Source organism: Odocoileus virginianus, chromosome 4 (assembly GCF_023699985.2).
Source record: "Odocoileus virginianus isolate 20LAN1187 ecotype Illinois chromosome 4, Ovbor_1.2, whole genome shotgun sequence".
Lineage (NCBI taxonomy): Eukaryota > Metazoa > Chordata > Mammalia > Artiodactyla > Cervidae > Odocoileus > Odocoileus virginianus.
In genome coordinates this window covers 28,754,060-28,775,144 of record NC_069677.1, presented here as the reverse complement: position 1 = coordinate 28,775,144, position 21,085 = coordinate 28,754,060, and the positions used below count along the sequence as shown (strand labels likewise).

The 21,085-nt window shown below is 38.1% G+C and overlaps 1 protein-coding gene across 6 annotated transcripts in view; it reads right to left on the bottom strand.

Annotated features, from left to right (window-relative positions):
* The window catches only part of PEX5L (peroxisomal biogenesis factor 5 like), a 272,998-nt gene extending 259,756 nt beyond the window's left edge, over positions 1–13,242 (bottom strand). For 4 of the 6 annotated variants that reach the window (XM_070466356.1, XM_070466358.1, XM_070466359.1 and 1 more), the window contains exon 1: positions 12,767–13,242. In XM_070466356.1, the coding sequence (XP_070322457.1) occupies positions 12,767–12,787 (21 nt within the window). In that variant the 5' untranslated portion in view covers positions 12,788–13,242. The remainder of the gene's footprint in view (positions 1–12,766) is intronic. The other 2 variants (XM_070466363.1, XM_070466366.1) reach the window with 1 other exon arrangement.
* Positions 13,243–21,085: the final 7,843 nt, after the last annotated feature.

Here is a 21,085-nt window from a genome sequence, read left to right as displayed (position 1 = left end):
TACCTTGCAGACAGCATATGGAAGTGTAATCTCAGCTTCACCAACCAGCATCACCTGAACCTACTTTAAATGGAGATCTGGGGGCACACAGTCATGGGAGAACATTCATTTTGGCAGTGGGGGACAGCAGCTGAAGCTCCAGTATGGGGTTTTCATGGTCCTTCCATCCAGAGTCTAGTTCTAGGAGTGTTTTTCAAAAACATTAATAAAACCTTTTTACTTTGAGATAATCTCAAGCCTACAGAAAAATTGTAAGTATTCTTGTAACTCTTATGTATTTTGTAATACCATTGTAAGTTCAATGGACTCTCATAATACCCTTTTCCCAGACTTACCAATTTCTAACATTGTGCTATATTTGTGCTTTTTCTCTCTCTTTATATAGGCAATTATATTTAATACCATGCATATTATTATTTTCATTATTCCAAATCACTTGAGAGTAGGCTACCTACACTATGCCCCTATATCCCTTCATATTGCAGCATGTATTTCATGCATGAGTAAAGATATTCTCCTGCCATAGGTATCATATATCAATCTATATATATGACACTAACACCAATCTAACCTCCAGACCATATTCAAGTTTCAATTGTGCCAACACCGTGCTTTATGACAATTTTGTTTCCCAGTCCAAGATCCAGTCCGCAATCACATATTACATTTCTCAGGTCTCCTTAGTCTCCTTTTTAATTTAGAAACATCTCAGTTTTTCTTTGTTCTTCATGATACTGACATTTAAAAAAAAAACATAATCTGCTACTTTTTATAGAATATCCCTCATTTTAGGTTTATCTGATATTTTCTCATGATTAGACGCAAGTTTTGCATCCTCACAGGAGTGATGTGTCCTTCTCAGGGCATTGCATCCAGAGATGGACATTCAGTTGATCACCTTATTGGTGATGTTGACTTTGGCTACTTAGGGTGCAGTTTCTCCATGGGAAAGGCACTATTTTTTGTTTTATAATTTACTTGGGTGACATTTTGATGTCATGTAAATCCTGTTTATACTCAAATCCCCCTTCATCAGATTTAGCATCCAATGATCACTTATTCTCTCTTGAATCAATTTTTACTATGATTGCAAAAGTGGTGATTTTTCTATCATTCTTTCTAATGCTTATCAATTATTTATGCTTATCAATTGTTAAATATACTTCTAATAAATTCCCTTTATGCTTAAATGAGCCAGGTTTGTTTTCTGTCACTTATAGCTGAGAACCCCTAAGGGATTTACTTGCATATTTAGGCAAATAGTTCTAAGAACCTATCAAACCAGTTCACTCAAATGGTCAATCTAATCAGTCCAAGGAGAGACAGTGAGGAACACCTTTAGGAAATAAAAATGATACAGCTTTTCATAGCACTTCATTCTACTTTTAAAACAGATTTACAGACTAGACTTTTTTTATATTGTCAGCCAAACAAATGACTACTCAAATTGAATATGTGAAATATCTGATATACTATATATTTTATATATTCAATTTGAGTAGGTTCCTTAAGAAGCTAAAAATAGAACTACCATGTGATCCAGCAACCCCACTCCTGGGCATATATCTGGAGGAAAACATGGTTTGAAAAGATACATGCACCCCAGTGTTCATGGCAGTGCTGTTTACAATAGCCAGAACATGGCAGCAACCTAAATGTCCACTGACGGATGAATGGATAAAGAAGATGTGGTACATATGTACAATGAAATATTACTTAGCTGTTAAAAGTAATGAAATAATGCCATCTGAAGCCATATGAATGGATCTGGAGATTATCATACTAAGTGAAGTAAGTTAGAGAAAGAAAAATATGTGATATCACTTATATATGGACTCTAAAAAATGATACAAATGAATTTATTTATGAAACAGACTCACAGACTTAGAGAATGAATTTGTGGTTACCAGCAGGCAAGAATGGGGAGAAGGAATAGGCCAGGACTCTGGATTGACATGTGCACATTGCTATATTTAAAATAGAGAGCTAATAAGGGCCTACTGTATAGCACAGGGAATGCTGCTCAATATTCTGTAATAACCTAAATGGGGAAAAGAATAAAAAAGAATAGATACAACTGAGTCACTTTGCTATATACCTTGTTAATCAACTAATAAAACAGTTAATCAACTATGTTAATATAACATTGTTAATTGTTAATCAGCTATGCTCCAATATAAAATAAGAATTTTTTAAAAATAAAAAAGACAAAAAATTAGTTACACTAAAAAGCAGGAAGAAATAATTTTTTGTGACTAAATGCCAAACATTGGACATTTGAAAACATCTAGCAGTTTACTACAATGCTTACTTTTTCCTTAGATTTTTTTTATTGTAATTCCAATAATAATAGTGTAATGGAAATAGCACACTAGTGGAAGGCTGCTTTCATTCCAGTACTAGTTCTGCTAAGTTATATGGGAGTTTTTGAGCAAGTCTCTTATTCTCTTCGACCTCAGTCTCCTCATCTGTGAAATGAATGACTGAACAAAACAATTTCAAGAGTCCTTTGAACTTAGGATTCTGGGACCTCAAAACTAAACATGATTGCAATTTTTGAAGACATAAAGAACTGTTAGCCTAGGATATTCTAGTGAGCATATTTGTATCCAAGATTAAATAAAGACCTAACACCTATAAAGCATCAGAACAATTTAGAGGGCAAGTTAGTCTAAAGATGCTATAGCAGTTGTCTGAATAGATGCCTTTCCCAAGAGATAAATAATGTCACAGTGCATGGCACTGGTCAGATCACATCTCGAGCTGTGTGTCTTGTTCAGAGGGCCATACTTTCATGGAACCATTAAAACATCAGAAATGTCATTATGAGAAACGATTGAGTGAACTGGGCTGTTTATCTTGGAGAAGAAAAGATTTAATAGGATGAAGACATAATAGTTCTTCAAATATTTAAAATTTTGTTTCATTCAGTTGGAATATAATAGGTTTGCTGAGCTTTCTCCAGATGGAAAAAGTATAACTAGTTGGGCAGAGGCTATGATAGGAATATAAGAAAGAGATTTTATTCAACCACAATTGTGATAGTTGCTCTTGCCCGCTCCTCTGTCAGGCACCTCCTCATTGTGCCTCTGTGATGTCAGAAAACTATTCAAGAATCAAGCTTTTTGCTAAGGTCTCAGTGCAATAGATCAGGTCCTGTTCTTTATGTAGATGTTTTCAGATCACTGCACCCTAAATGTTAATGTGTGTAAAAATCATGGGTATATTGGAAAATTCAGTTTCGGACTCAGTAGGTCTGAAGTAGGACCTGAGATTCTGCATTTTTCAACCAGCTCCCAGATCTTTCATGTGCACATAATCACCTGTCCAATCAGATGTTATACCCCAGCATGATCAGAAGATACCATTTCATATATTACAGTTAACACCTGTGTGAAAGGAGTTGAAAATATATTTTGTCGCTCCAGCAGCTTCATCTTAAGAGGTTTAAATGTTTTCCTGTTTCTCATCTTGACAAGGTTCTGTATTTTCGGACTTTTCACTAGTTTTGATCACTTTGCATCATGGCACTGGCATGCCTCTGTCTGATGCTCACCTGTATACTTTCAAGAAACCAGGGAATGTCTCCCCTAGAACACACTGGGTTTTGCTTATTTTAGGTCATTACTTCAGTCGACTACAACTATTTGGAGTGGCCACACAGACAGGCATACCCAAACACACATGCCGTCCCATGGTGCTTTTCACTACTTTCATCCACAGGCATAATGGTCTTGGATCAGAGGCCTGCGTTTGCACAAGGACACTGTGCTCTGCTCCCACTCGGCCCCTCTTTAATCGGCCGTTTCCATCTCCAAGCAGGCAGCTCACTACAGTGAGAACGGGGTACTGTATTCCAGGTCTTCTCACAGTCACTGCCTTGAGGAAACTATATCTCACCCTGCTAGGGTACCCGTTTTAACCCTCAAGGATGTACAGACTATTCCCTTCTTACATAAAATCCATTCAAATATTTATATAAAGTCATCATGATCTCCTCGAGTCTTTATTTTCCAAGCCAAACATCCCCAGTTCCTTCTATGATTGCTCATTTGAAATGGTTCTGAATTCCTCTACCATACCAGTGGCTTTTAAAACTGCATAGTGTTTAAGAGGCTCGGTGAGAGTGGGAATTCTGTGGCTCCCTAGGTAGATTTCTGGCATCACAACACCACCAATCAGCTGTTAGAATCTCCATGATTTATAGATGACCATATGGCATTCTGTTTGGAAAAAAAAGTTTTTGGTATACTCCCTGTTACAGGGTTTGTCTGGCTTTTCAGGGTGGTTGCTATGCATGAGCAGGGACTTTGGGGACTTGCGTATGCATCTGCAATGCAAACTCTCCTGCCTGGCTCAGGTTCACCCCATTTCAAAGCTGCTGGCAGAGTTCTGTGGGTTTCTCTTTAATGAAACGGTGGCTAAGCAACCTTTACCTATCTATATGAGCTCATTATTTTTCATCTGTACAATTTTTAATGGTCATTGTTTAAAAATAATAAAGATGATCAATCTAGTGAAATCTCACATGGAGAGTGATAATGGTCATTTATCTAATGGAACATTAATAGGAGAAGTAGTATATCAGTACTAATATAGATCAGTCACAAAAGACAGTATGGCATCCAAACCACAAGCAACAAAATGAAAAATAAACAAGTGGGACTACATCAGACTAGAAAAGCCTCTGCAGACAGCAAAGGAAACCATCAACAGAGTGAAAAGAAAATCTATGTAATTGGAAGAAAATATTTGCAAACTATATGTGATAAAGGGTTAATATTCAAAATATATAAAGAACTTATGCAACTCAATAGCAAAACCCCCCAAATAGCCCAATTAAAAAATGGGCACAGGACTGAGTAGACATTTCTCCAGAAAAAAAGTATAGGAAGGCTTACAGTACATGAAAAGATGCTCAACAACACCTAGGTAGTAGGGAAAAGCAAATTAAAACCATAATGAGCTATCATCTCATACTTGTTAGAATGGTCATCATCCAAAAACAAGAGATAACAAATGCTGGTTTGAATGTGGAGAAAAGGGAGCTGTTGTACACTGCTGTGGGATTGCAAATCAGTATAATAACTATGGAAAACAATATGGAGGACCTTTAAAATGTAAAAGTAGAACTACCATATGATCCAGCAATTCCATTTTTGGGAATACATCCAAAGGAAACAAAATCACTATCTCAAAAAAACATCAGCATCCCCACATTCAAAGGAGCACTATTTTTTTAAATTTTTTTTATGGTTTTCCTTTTTATTTAATCAAAGACTGGTGGATAAACATAAATACAACACAATTATTTCAGATCATTCTCAAAGGAGCACTATTTATAACTGCTGAGACATGAAAATAACTGAAGTGTCCCTTGGTAGATGAATGGTTGAAGAAGTTGTGGTGTATGTATACATATATATACATAAAAATACATAAAACACGTATACATATATATGTATATGTGTATATATATATGTATAAAAATGAGGAAACTGTACCATTTGCAACAACATGGATAGACTCTGAAGGCATTATGCTAAGTTAAATAAGTCACTCAGAGAAAGACAAATACTGTATGATCTCACTTATATGTGGAAACTAAGAACAAACAAATAGACTTGTGGTTACCAGAGGCAGGGGGTGGGGGGGGTGGAGAGGGAACTGGAGGAAGGTAGTGAAAAGGCACAAACTTGCAGTTATAAGATAAATACTAGGGGTGTAATGCACAGCATGATGACTATAGCTAGCATTGCTGTATGACATACAGGAAAGTTGTTAGAGTGAATCTTAAGAAATCTCATCACAAGAAAGAAATTTTTCCTTTTTCCCTTCTTTCTTTTTATTGTATCTACACAAGAAAATGGACAGTAACTGAACCTACTGTGTTACAATATAAGTAAATCAAACTATCATGTTGTATGCTTTAAACTTACAGTGTTGTACGTCAATTATTTCTCAATAACACTGGGAAAAAACCAGACAACATACAAAACAATGGTTATTAAACTCTGGGAAAAAATGCCTCACAGGATCGGATCCTTGAGAGAAGGAAAACAGATAAAGTGAGTCCTATAATTGCCCTAGCCTACTGCCAGGAAAGAGTTTTCCAGACATAACGCAGGAAGCAAGAACCCCAAAAAACTCTCATACTCTCAATAAGCTGAGGAGACAGCGTGGAGGATTCAGGAGGCCCAGGTGTTAGAATACACAGGGCAGAGCAGTAGGGAGAAGTCTGAACAGAGTGAGAACGCTGGAGAAATGCAGGGGCATCCTCCTCTAGTTTTCCACTGAGTTCTGACCACATATGTGAGGAAATGACCCTTACACCATCAGAAAGGAGCAGGCAGAGAAATTCTTAGAGCTCACGTGGGGTTATAAAGAGTTCACATTCCCAAAGCCAAGTCAAGAAATCTTCGGATGAGTAGGACGTCAGATAAAGTACTCAAAAGGATAGTACCGCAGTAAACAGGACAATCAGCCCTAGACCAAAATACTTTGATAGCTTCTGGTATCATGCAAGAACTCTTAAAAGCAAAACTTGAAATGATCAAACTGTTTCTGAGTATATTAATTGTGTCCAAACATAAAACTTAAAAAAAAAGCATATAAAAAAATCCAGCACCCAACAATGTAAAACTCACAATGTCTGGCATCCAATCGAAATGTAACAGGCATACAAAGAAACAGAAAAACACAGCCCAGAATGAAGATAAAAATCAATCAATAAATACAGTCTACAAAATGATACAGATAATAGAAAGAGTAAATAAGGACATTAAAACAGTTTCTGGTAAATGTTCTCTTACATGTTCACTGCCTACCTGCGAGGTCATAAATATATTCTCTTATTTTAATCTACTTGAGATGGACTTTTGTGTACATGCAAAATAGAAGCCAATATTTACTTTAAGAAAAATATAGATATCCAATTAGCCAAGAATCATTAATTGATAAGGAACATTTTCCTTTTGAAATACAGGTGTCTCCTATGTCACAAATAACATATTTATAAATGAAAAGTGACATTATAAGACAATACTGACAGTGTGCTGTGTTAGACCCTGGGCTCTGAACAATTAGTAATGGTCATGTAATTACTAATAGACAATTAGTAATTAGTCAACTAATAGGGTATCAGCTATCTCCTGTTTATATTCTGTATAACATAATAATATATAAGATATAAAGATATTTCTTAACAGGCTAGGGAAAATGTCTTCTCTTTGGTATTCCTAGGGATGGCATAGGTGAGACGGGGTGAGAAGTGGGTGAGTGAGGTGGAGATGAAGGAAGGGGTCTCTGAAAGAGATGTAACCCCCAATTCATAGCATCTGCTCTCTGATCCATGCGTTACAGGCTATAGCTCAAGATGACTTTTCCCTTCCATGAAGTCTGAATCATAAAAAGGTTTCATTTTTCAGAAAACTTGGCAACCCTATGTTCTTTATTGGTGTATTCTAAATGACATCATGTTTGCTGCTGTTGCTGCTAAGTTGTTTCAGTTGTGTCCGACTCTGTGTGACCCCATAGACGGCAGCCCACCAGGCTCCGCTGTCCCTGGGATTCTCCAGGCAAGAACACTGGAGTGGGTTGCCACTTCCTTCTCCAATGCATGAAAGTGAAAGTGAAAGTGAAGTTGCTCAGTGGTGTCTGACTCTTCGCGACCCCATGGACTGCAGCCCACCAGGCTCCTCTGCCCATGGGATTTTCCAGGCAAGAGTACTGGAGTGGGTTGCCATTGCCTTCCCCGGACATCATGTTTATATGTCCCCAAACACCCAGATCGGACTTAGGTACCACAAGGAGACATTAGGCTGGAATGTACCTTCATTAAGTGCAGGAAATGCATACCAGTTATTCTATCTAAATATCAAGAAGTTAATTCTAGAATATAAAGTCTTTATACAGCTCTAGTTTATGTCTGTGTTGGAAACATGAGATCTCAATGAAAAGTGTAAAAAAGCAGCCTGCCAGATGTTTTGACTACACGGTACATCACATCTCAGTGTTTCTTAGGTTGGCAGTGGGAATACTAGAGACTCGGGCTTATAAAATTAACAAGTTCTGTTTTAACCTTTTTCTTACTTTTTACTTTAAAAATCTTTTTAGAGTCAAAACATTCGTATGCTGGAAGTTTTTCCTTCAAACACATGTTTTTAGGAAGAATGTTTATAAACCATAAACAAAATCTAGGAAGAACATATTGTGTTTCTTACAGGAAGTCTATAAAGGAAACTGTTGTCCAGTATAGCTGGGGAATGAGAGTTTCAGGTTAATCAAATATTCAGCAATATTATACAATAAGTATTATCATTTTTCTAAATGTTAGGAGCTTAATATTACTCTCATAACAAGCATGATTTGCTTATAAATATACTGGAAGGACTTGGGAATCTTGTGGGAGCTTATGTCATAATTTTGAGCATCAGTTTCACTGTACTTATTGAAAATTCACGTATTAAATTTTCTTCAATAGAATTCTAGTTAATTTCGGACAATAAATGTATGTCTGAAGTAAATTCACTCAAGGAGTATTAATACTGATTATTTGAGGGGGAACAGCAGGTACTACTTGAGCTGAGGGGAGAGGAAAGGTGAGGGCAGCCGCTTGTTGTTCAGTCACTGAGTCTGACTCTGCAACCCCACGGACTGCAGCACACCAGGTTCCCTTGTCCTTCACTATCTCACGGAGTTTGCTCAAATTCACGTCCATCCATCACCAAATTAACACAATCAACCCCAGCCTTAAGCCAGCATTACCTCATTCTCCTAAAAAATTCTGTCCCTCCCCACAAAAAAATACCTCCTGATTTTCACAGATTTCTCTTTAAAAATGTAAATATCTCTGTAGGGTTTGTGCATGTGCAGTATATTGGTATTAATTATGTTTTTGTTAGCAAAGGGTTGATATCCTTTTTTGTTAGCAAAGGTTTTTCTATCCTGAATGACATAGGATAGAAAATGGTGGCATCAGGAGGGAAACAATGGATCTTTTAAAAAAGTGGAAATATCCATGACAAATATTACCTACTTCACAATTTTGCTTTAGATATCACTAATGACAAACTGCTGTTATAGATGCTGAGAACATTCCACAACCTTATGTTGGACTGGCTTCTTATGTTAGTTGTTTCTAGTGAATCAAATGAGTCTCCAGTGCTCAGACCCAATGTATTAACATAATTTGTTATCCAGACTTCATGAAAAAAATTTTAAAAAGCTTAAGTAAACTTAAGACAAACACAAAACCCTTTTGGGGGAAGATAAATAAATAGCTACTCTTTGAGCTGCTAATAATCTTGTAATTTTTGTCATTTAACTTTTCTTTAGTTAATGTCCTTTGAAGCCAGATGGTATGGAATTTTTCCTTGGCAGGTTTGAATAAGTCAAAAAAGCCTGTTTTCAATGCCTATGATAAAGATTAGTTACAATTATGAACAGATTTTTTTTTGTCTTCTGAAAAAACTTTTTTTCTTTTCCAGTTTATTCAGAAAAAATTCACGTGTAATGAATACACTCAATTCTAGTTGAAAGAACTTTTGTAACAAAAATTCTACTGGGGATCCTTTATTAAAAATTTTAAAAAATCGTTCAAAATTGAAATTATATTGCTTTGTATTTATACCATTTCAGAAAAAGGTTTGGCTAAGGGAACATTCAGAGACATGTAATTATTTTGCTCTAATTGGCAGTGTTAACTCATATGCACATACAGAAATAAGCATCGCACTGCAGAGCACACAGAGGTTTTGGGGGGTTTAAGATCACAGGTCATCTATTAGGAATAGAGAGTTGGTCAGAACTGATGTTAAAGTGTATTTAAACACCATTGATTCCCTTGGTCAAAAGGGAAAAAGAAGTAAATCTAAAACAGTTGCTAAAATAACAACGTTTGCTTAAGTTGCTGGGGTGATGAATTCCCCTTGGAAATAATTGGTGAGGCACTTGGAAAAATGGCACAAATCTTGGGCCTGCTCCTAAGAAATATACCTGTGGCATTCACTTTGAAACCAAGGAATCTATACCACTATGCTGTGTTGTCTATCTATCTGTAATAGTGTCATTTGTCAACTTTTATCTTCTAATGAACTACCAGAGTAAATCAAATTTGTGTTTTTAAAAGTTTGTGGCTTCTAAAATGAATGCAGTTTCTATGGTAAACTGGATGAATTAGACATATGTATCAAAATTAATAGATTTTATTTACAGAATCATTAAGTTGCAAAAACAAAGGTACCACAGGAGTTTTAGACAATTTTTGAAAACTTCATGTGAACACCTCCCCTACTTCAGACTGCCTATTTACAAGGCATTTTATTGAAAAATCTTTTGGATTTGGAAAAGACAAGAATTAAAAGGCACAGTTAATGATTGCAAATATTTTCTGTTGCACTCCTGTTTTAAGGTATCAGCCAAGTAACACCAGTGTTCAAATAAACTCCAAAGTTGGCAAAAAATGTTAGTAAATCTGCTCATCCCTGGTCCACTTTACCAATATGTATTCCGATTTTAAATTATTACAAATATTTTGGAATGTTTGGGCTATGCTTCTTCTCCCTCGTGATTAGTCAGGTACACACAGGAAGATGATGCTGCTTCTGATAAGGAAAGATTCTTTATTTAATCTAAAGGTACCAACACAATGGGAATTTTGTACATAGGCTAAATACTATTTTCTGGGAAAGAGACTGGGGTTTTAAAATGTCAGCAAATAACTATATTACAAATCAGGTTGTAATAAGTGTTTTAGTTTGGGGAGGGAGTATTCCCAATCAGATGATCATATCATTTAATAGCTACTAAACAAGTAAAGCCTTAGAAGTTAATATCAATGGTCAATAGCAAATAGGAAAAAAAGTATTGTGCTCTGAAATTTTGGCAAGCATATTGATTACAGTCTTTATTTAGTAATGTTTCCAAGTTAAGCTTGGCAGCAAAGATTTGTGAGTTTTACTGCAAGCCATCATATTTGCTGTTACAGCAGTGCACGAGCAAAAAACATTAAGGCAGAAGCATATGCAGAGTCTTACATTCTGTCTATTCTCTCAAAGTGAAATGAAACCATCAGACATTATCCTGGGCAATTCAAGTTTCAGTAACGCTTTTCCGTTAAATATCCAGAAAATTGAGCTTAAATTATTTTGGAGGTACCTGAGTTTATCAGATTGTTGCTTGCATTATTCATTCACAAAAACATTTTCAAACCAAAAATAATGTGAAAAGTTTCATTAAATTGCCCAGGTGGTCAATTATGAATTTTGTGTGAATGAGCAATTTTCTGAGGACTGACTCCATTTATTAACATCTTCCTATTTTTATTCCTGTGGAGAAACTGGGGATAATAAATAGATCATACATAAAATTAAAAGTACCATTCTTGGGAGTGAAGATGAAGCATAAAACTATGGTAAAAACCCTTTGTTAATTTTTTAGCTGTCACTGTTTGAATAGTTGTTACTTAACTTCTCAGTGTAGCTTTGATAAGAAACATGCAGATCATATTTATTGTATGTATTTAGAAATACACTTCAGGTACTAATTATTGTCTAACAATTGTGATATAATTCTATTAATAATTTTCAAAACAAGATGATGTCAGTAGTATGGGAAATGGCTTTTAGAATTCTGATAGTGCTGATTCAGAATTCTTATAAAACTTTGGAATATGATACAATACCATTTTACATAAAACTAAATGTAATCCAAAAGAATTTCTCCACAGGCTTAGAAATTAAATATTGGGTAACACTAAGTCATAAATGTAAGAACATGTCAATTTATCTGTTTTTCAATTGCCCTAAGGATACAGAAGTAACATCCTCATAACATTCAAGCACATTACACACTAGAGTGAAATTATCACATGTGATTATTGTGGTTGACCATCTTTGTAATGGAAAGGAAGCCCAAACATCAAGTCCATGACTAAAACATTTAGGAACAGTAAAAATAAATAAATAAATAAATTAAATAAAAGCTCAGTTTATACTTTAGGAAGCTGAGTTGGTATTTCATTTTTTTCCACCCAAAGCATGCACCTGCCTTTATAAGGAAGAACCAACTATGTGAATGAAAACTGGAGTCAAGGTTAAAGTAATCTTGCCCAAGAGAGTGGAGAACATCAGAGAGAAGCAGTGGCTCAGCTCAGATGAGCTTTAATAGCCAGAGACAGCACCTCCTCTGAAAAACATTAGAGCTTCTTGGACATATGTTTGAAATTCATCCTAAGTCATTCTGTGACTATAGGGATAGGTGACAATGTCCCATCATCTGAAGTGGGAAAAATACAGCACAAACCATTTTAAAATTATCACTTTTAAAAATAATACGAAAGTGGAAAAGTGTTCCAAACGTCAAGAACCTTCGCAGATGATAAAAGAAAAGCTTTGTCTTTCCTATGATTGTTTGCCCTTCAGCTGACATACATGCTGAGTTGCATCAATAGGAATACAACGGAAACACGGTCATCTCCAGGTTTCCTCCTTTTGGATTCCTTGATCTTGTTTAAAGAAACAGTCTCAGGGAATGCACATAAAACAAACTTCCCAATTGAAGTTCTGAGGTCTTTCCTCCCCTTCTCCCACCCTCAGAAACCCGTCTAGTTTTACCTACAGCACTGGACTGAAATGTCATGGTCATGTTGCACCACTTCACTTGTTGAATTGTATGACGGCAGTACTTGACCACAGTAACTTGGTGAACCGCCTTGCTCTTATATTAGTCCCCAAGATTCCTATCCAGTTCGATGGAAATGTCTTACCTGCATGTGTCCCTGGTACATTCTGCTCCGGCTTCTTCAGGACTCCCTGAGGTTGCCGGATGCTTCCCCCGTGTTCACTTGCACGGCAACAGAGAAGGTGGGTTCTCAGAGGGTGCTCCTAAGCCTGGCGGAAGGCTCCAGGTAGCCCGGCCGCCAGCGGCCCCTTGAAGCTCTGCGGGCTGCGGGGAACTGTTCTCCGCTCGGGGTGCTGAAGGGGACACTGGAGAGCGCGCGGATGAAGCGAGGAGCCCAGGCGGCCACGCTCTCCCGCAGGCACGGTCCTGCTCGCCGGGCGTCTTTAAAACTCACTCCTTCGCCGAACACTTTCTCGTTTCCTGCCTGGCTGCCTCATGTCTCTCTCACTCTCTTCACAGCGAACCCCTTCCTTCTCCCAGCCCTGACGTGAGCGCCCACACCAGCCGCCGCAGCTGCCGAGCTGGGAGCGCGCCGCCCTCCCGGCCGCGTCCCTGCCGAGAGCCCGCGGGGCCGGGCACGCGCGTGCGCGCCCCCGGCTGGCCCTGGGCTCGGCCGAAGGAGGCGCGCGCCCCCCTGCGCGCGTGCTCGGGAATGCGCACACGTGGCGGCCAAGTGCCGGGGGGGTGGTGGTCAGGTGGGGCAACGGCTTCTAGGGGAGGTTCCAGAGGAGCTGGAGGCTAGTTGCAAGAAAAAGTAGGAGGAATATGCATTGTCTCTTCAGGAGCCGTCAATACCGAGTAAGCCCATCATCATATAGATTGAATAAACCGAGCATGGGGGGTTCCGAAGAGTTTATTTCTATTCTGATTCAACTCTCACAAGTTACCTCCGTGTCACTCCGTGCCTCTCCCCACTCAGCCCACTCCCAATTCACCCCACCTCCAATTCATTGCTGTCTACCCTTAAAACAGCAAACTCCAGTCTCCACGGGCCTTCCGTGATTTGTTTTTCTTCCTAGCACTTAACATCACATAACATCCTGTATATTTTATACATTTATTTTATTTATTGTCTACCTCAATATATACAGTGTTATTTCCGTGAGATCAGGGATATTTGGGGAAGGAGTGTACCTGTTTTTGCATGGGTGTATCACAAGCACAGTACCTCCTGGCACACATTACGCATCCTATAAACATTTGTTGAATGAATGGGTGTTTAATATATAGGTAGAGTGCATTTCAATATGTTTCAAGTTTAAGAGACTGAATAGTCTGATGTAATGTTTACATTATAAATGTATATACACAAAACAATGGACTGCTGTATGTGTGTATACTGTGATTACCTACTTTTGTTGGTAAAAAGATCTCCAATTGCACAACATCCCCCAAATTATATATGACATGATATAATTCCCCAAATCTTGCATATAGCATAATGTACTTTTCATAAAGTTAAAAAAAAAAAAAAACTCCTTAGGAATATAAATATATTTGTATGTAACTAACTATATGAAAAGAAAAACAGTAAAACAATTAATATCATATTTAAAATGGTGACACTGGGTGAGGGGAAGTAGGGGAAAAGGGAGGTATTGTATATGAAGGTTAATTGTCATATCTCAGCTATTATGTTGGGTGGTGAGTCATAGACATGTACTACTCTATACAAATCACTATGTTACTAAATAAAACCATGCATGAACTAGTGAGGACAGAGTGAAATGAACCACAAAAAACGATTAATCCAATTCAGTGCACCTGAGGCCCTAAAACAATCACCCAACCGAACACAAAAGACTAAGACTTGTAGGCAGGAAACTTGGATTCCTATTAGATTCCCCCAGTGGTTAACCTTGGACAATTTCCTTTACCCTCTAGAAACTTCAGTTTTTTAATGTCAGCTTTTTAAACCCTGCATGAAAAACTCATGGTTTTATTTGAAAAAATGATACACGTTCATAAGCACTGTAAACTGTAAAGTACCATCCAATTCTTGTTTTATTGTCCTTTATAGGACAGAGCACTGAAATAGGAGTCAGTAGGTAGAAGTGCTACTCCTATGGAACTACCTCACTTCTCTCGTGGGCAAGAAATTCTCTATTTCCTCACTTTTGAAGTAAGGCAATATCTGCCGAGCCTACTGTACAGGGCTCCTGAGAACTAATGTATGCAAAGGGGGTTGTCAATTTTAAACCATCATATATGAGTATGCAAACTGGCTTTTTCTAGTTCAGAAAATGGGGCTTCCCAGGTGGCTCAGTGGTAAAGAATCCACTTGCTAATGTCGGAGGTGCCAGAGACATGGGTTCAATCCCTGGGTCAGGAAGATCCCCTGGAGTAGGAAATGGCAACCCACTCCAGTATTCTTGCCCGGAGAAATCCACAGACAGAGAAGCCTGGCCGGCTACAGTCCACAGGGTCACAAAGAGTGGGACAACAATGAGCAAACTGAGCACACACAGTCCAGAAAATATGAGTGATGCCTTCCTGAGACCTGGAGCTATACACACTTAAATGGGGGCAATTATTATTCTTTTAGTATGAATTTTATTTTTAATTAAAGGCTAATTGCTTTACAGTATTGTGTTGGTTTCTACCAAACATCAACATAAATCAGCCACAGGTTTACCCATGTCCTCTCCCACGAGAACATCCCTCCCAGTTCCCTTCCTATCCCACCCCTCGAGGTTATTGCCGAGCCCTGGTTTGAGTTACCTGTCATACAGCAAATTCAATTTGGCTATCTACTTTACATATGGTACTGTATGTTTCCATGTTGCTCTTGGGAAAATTATTTATTATAAAATATTTGCATGTTAGTATAGAGATCTTGGGGAAATTGTAGAATTTGATTTGAAAGCACTACAAATCTGCGAAGTAACACTGGAGCTAAAGTTTTCCAATCCATTATATGCTTATTTTCATCTAATGGCAGAGTCAAAGAGCCATCAACAATAAAAACATTTGAACCTCTATAGTTGAAGACAGAAGTCAATATCCTCTTTTTAAAACTTAAGAAACTCATTTAGCTACTCCCTACATTCATAGAATCTCAGGAATACAAGTGCATCTGTGAAGGCATGCCTCGCTTCATTCATTCATTTTTATTGAAGACTTAGTATGTGGGAACACTGTGCCAAGTGCTGAAATACACTGATGAGAGAGACATGGTCTCTATTTCCATGGAACTCATAGTCCAGCTTCCTGATAGGAGTACATTTTACCATCCCAGAAAGAAAAATCTGTCTAGACTTTTTTAAAAACAATAGTTCTACAGAGATCCCATAATTTCTCCATTTCTCCTAAGAGTTCACATCTTATAGTTAAACAGTCCACCTTGTCATGGATTTTTATTATTTTCGTGGCACAAATATTTCCTTCAAAGCCTATAAACACTGTGAGCAAAGGTACTTGGCTGACTACCGATTCAACTATCAGTGTCTTGAGATACTCTTGATTCACAGGACCATCTAATAACTGATATATCTCATTTGGCTAGGCCAAAAATGTTGATCCAAATCTAGTGTATTAGCTCAAGTATTATCATATTTTGGTGCAAAAAGAAGCTTTTCATGTACACATAGACATACCAGTAGAAAATCGATAAGATAAAGCAGTTGTGAATTTTGTGACACACATAAAAAGTGGAATCATAACATAATTTATTTGTGGAAATATTTTTTGCAAATCAAGTTGTCTTTCAGAGATCTTGAAAGAAGAAAACATGCATAACTTTATCCTGAGAATGAAAGTGAAAGTGAAGTCGGTTAACTGTGTCCTACTCTTTGTGACCCCATGGACTGTAGCCCACTAGGCTCCTCTGTCCATGGAATTCTCCAGGCAAGAACACTGAAGTGGGTTGACATTTCCTTCTCCAAATTTTGTCCTATGACTGCAGTAATGGTGAGAAATGTATCTCTTTGTAATCTCTAGCCCCCCAGGGAATCATTAAGGTAAACTGGCAGAAGGCAAACAAACAAACCAGAGATGCAGCTGCTTAAAAAAGGTGTGGGTGTTTTTTTAGGAACAAAGGCAAGTGGCAACAGCTGTGTGTCTGCTTCTCTAACAAAGGAAATATGTGAATAAAACTGGAAGAAAGTGAAAGTGAAGTTGCTTAGTTGTATCTGACTTTTTGCGTCCTCACGGACTGTAGCCTACCAGGCTCTTCTGTCCATGGGGTTATCCAGGCAAGAATACTGGAGTGGGTTGCCATTTCCTTCTCCAGGAAATCTTCCCGACCCAGGAATTGAACCCGGGTCTCCGGCATTGTAGGCAGACGCTTTAACTTCTGAGCCACCAGGGAAGTCCAATAAAAGTGGAAATCTCTGCCAAACATCTATATGCTTTGACTTTTCACAGGACTTCCTAGTTTTCATATTAATAACTGGAATCACGGACAAACAACTTTGAAGATGAATTTGTGATATGTGTCAAACTCAATTATATCTATGATATGAAGCAAAAGAGGAATGTCTCTGTAAACACTATGGAAGGGACAGTTACTAATGAATCTTTTCTGACCTACAGGCACACAGGTATATATCTCATTGGCGGTAATACTATCATCAGCAGTGGTTTAACTTATAAGTGTTTGGGCTGTGATTGCCCAGCCAAACCCAGTATAATTCATGTTACGAAGGCACACTTTGTTTCTGAGGAAAATAAAGATGATCTGTGTTTCATTTCCATCACATGGTTGTTTTACAACCTACCATCAGCATGATTTAATACCAAACCCAAGGTCCAGAAAATATTTCTTATTTTAAACTCAAAGACCCTTGTTACTCAAAGTGTGGTCTGTTGACCAGCAACATCAGATTCTCCTGGGAGCTTGTTAGAAAGTCAGACTCTTGGGCCCCATCCCTGACCAACTGAATCAGGATCTGCATGTTAACAAGATCCCCAAGTGCTTTGCATGCACCATCACATCTGAGCAGTACTGTGGCCTAGACGGTTGTAAATATGTGCAAAGCTAACTCGTGCCTTTTGCAGTGATAGCACATGAGCGACATCAGTGCCGAGAAAAGCACCACACATATCATTCTCCATTTATAAGATAATCTCACTGCATTCTGAGTGGCCAAAGGACTTGGCATAAAATCATAGCACGCACAGCTTTCTTACAGCAAGAAATGTGCTAATATCGCCTGCAATTTTAATCATTATAATAAAATTAAAGAGTTGAGTGGTAGTAGAATATATTTTGTATTGATCAAATTAAGCTTTGTTTATTAGTAAGTGAATCCTCCAGCATATTAAATGGATATTGAAAATTCAGCATTTATTAAATCTTTTAAAAAGCTGAGTAATAATGGTGATGTCAGTAGGCTTGTGGACTTAGAAAAATTAAGGATAATAGTCTTTTGGTGATTCAACCATTCTTTTATAATCTGTGCAATTCAAGCCCTGATGCTCAAAGATGGTGTAGGAGAGAACAAAAGTCAAAATAACCATAGAACTAAATTAAAATGACTAATTAGTTTTTATTGTTCAATCAGAGGCAGGAATGTTTTGTTAAAGTTTGCCCTTTTTGTCTCTTTGTCACATTGAACGGGATTAGCTGGGGTTCAGGGCATTAGATCTGGAAAGAATTTACACATGGTAGACCCCAACTGAAGCAAAGTGTATAGACTCTGATGACTAGGAGAGGGAAGCTATGTTCTTTCAAATGAACACACAAGGTGGATGCTTCAGGGCTGGGCCACCTATTAAACCACTTTGAGAAATCACACTAAAATAATTTGCACTTTACACTCTTCTTTTTTCCTTTATGACAACATTCTTTCAGCAAACTAATGTTGCTTTGAATATTAAATGTACTTTCTAGAGTTTCTTAGTCCTGGTGAGGCAACATTTGCAACAAAAATGTCTCTTGCTTTTGACTCCTCCTTTCATCATCATCCAAGCACAGACTCCCTAAACCTCTTAGCAATTTCAAAGCTAGTTTTATCTATCTCTGAACCCAAACTATCATCTATACTGCAGCCAGATTAACTTCACCAAGGCCAGCCTTCATCATATTCCTGCCCAGTCCCTCAGTTGTGTTTGATGCTTTGTGACCCTTTGGACTGTAGCACACCAGACTCTTCTGTCCGTGGGATTTTTCAGGCAAGAATGCTCGAGTGGGTTGCCATTTCCTCCTCCAGGGGATCTTCCCAACTTGGGGATCAAAACCAGGTCTCCTGTGTCCCATGCATTGCAGGCAGATTCTTTACCCGCTGAGCCATAGGGGAAGCCCAAATGCTATACTGGCTTCCTACTGCCAACTAATGTTCCAAAACTTTAAGCTTTTTATTCACAGTCACAGAATACAGTCTGCCACACAGAGCCATGTCTTCTGTGGTAGGAAGAACTGTCTTTTCACTTTGAGGCACCATCTCTTCCCCACTCTGGCCCATTTGTATAATGGGAAATATTTTACTATTTGGCTTTTGAAGTGAAACATATGACCCAGGCTGAACCAACCAGTACATTCACTCCCCCATGGTCACACATATGGCTCAAGCCAACTAACCAGGGCAAATGGACTCTGCTCTAGGACTATGTGGCAGCAGACCAACTCTTCATTAGACTGAGTGTTCTAATGATGTAAGCTGAGAGGTGCCAGTACCTAGCACTTCCAACTGGAGGAGGAAGAGTCTAGGCAAGCTCATGGGGACAATATTTGGCCCTTTAAATAAACCACACTTAAAGCTAGCCTAGCTATGTACTTTTAGTTATTTTAGTTAGGACATTCCCTTTTCTAGTTGAGTTGTGTTTTCTGTCACTTGAAACCAAAAGAATACTTATTAATACAATGTTCTTCCACAAACTGGCCCCTGTGTCTTTTTTCAATTCTGTACAATCCCTAACTTTTGCAATTATTTTTATATCATTCCCCAAAGATAGTACAAGTTACACTTCTGCTCTTTCTCTTGTTTGGAATGTATTCACTCTCCCTACTCCTTTGGAATGAATGTTTATTCATTTAAGGAAAGACAGACCCATCTGAATGCAGAGTTCCAAAGAACAGCAAGGAGAGATAAGAAAGCCTTCTTCAGTGATCAATGCAAAGAAATAGAGGAAAACAATAGAATGGGAAAGACTAGCGATCTCTTCAAGAAAATTAGAGATACCAAGGGAACATTTCAAGCAAAGATGGGCACAATAAAAAACAGAAATTGTATGGACCTAACAGAAGCAGAAGATATTAAGAAGAGGTGGCAAGAATACACAGAAGAACTATACAAAAAAGACCTTAGTGACCCAGACAACCATGATGATGTGATCACTCACCTGGAGCCAGACATCCTGAAGTCCGAAGTCAGGTGGGCCTCAGGAAACATCACTACCAACAAAGTTAGTGGAGGTGGTGGAATTCTAGCTGAGCTATTTCAAATTCTAAAAGATGATGCTGTTAAAGTGCTGCACTCAATATGTCAGGAAATTTGGAAAACTCAGCAGGATCACAGGACTGGAAAAGGTCAGTTTTCATTCCAATCCCAAAGAAAGGCAATGCCAAAGAATGTTCAAACTACAGCACAATTGAAATCGCCAGCAAAGTCATGCTCAAAATTCTCCAAGTAAGGCTGAAACAATACGTGAACCAAGAACTTCTAGATGTTCAAGCTGGATTTAGAAAAGGCAGAGGAATGAGAGATCAAATTGCCAGCATCAGCTAGATCATTGAAAAAGCAAGAGAGTTCCAGAAAAAAATCTACTTCTGCTTTACTGAGTATGCCAAAGCCTTTGTGTGGGTCACAACAAACTAAGGAAAATTCTTAAAGAGATGGGAATACTAGACCACCTCACCTGCCTCCTGAAAAATCTGTATGCAGGGCAAGAAACAAGTTAGAACTGGATATGGAACAATGGACTGGTTCCAAATTGGGAAAGGAGTATGTCAAGGCTGTATATTGTCACCTGTTTATTTAACTTATGTGCAGAGTACATCATGGAAAATACTGGACTGGATGAAGCACATACTAGAATCAAGATTGCTGGGAGAAATATCAATAACCGCAGATATGCAGATGACACCACCCTTATGGCAGAAAGTGAAGAGGAACTAAAGAGCCTCGTGATGAAAGTAAAAGAGGAGAGTGAAAAAGTTGGCTTAAAACTAAACATTCAAAAAACTAAGATAATGGCATCTGGTCCCATCACTTTATGGCAAATAGATGGGGAAACAATGTAAACAGACAGACTTTATTTTTGGGGGCTCCAAAATCACTGCAGATGGTGACTGCAGCCATGCAACTAAAAGGTGCTTGCTCCTTGGAAGAAAAGCTATGACCAACCTAGACAGCATATTAGAAAGCAGAGACATTACTTTGCCAACAAAGGTCCATCTAGTCAAAGTTATGGTTTTTACAGTAGTCATGTATGGATATGAGAGTTGAACCATAAGGAAAGCTGA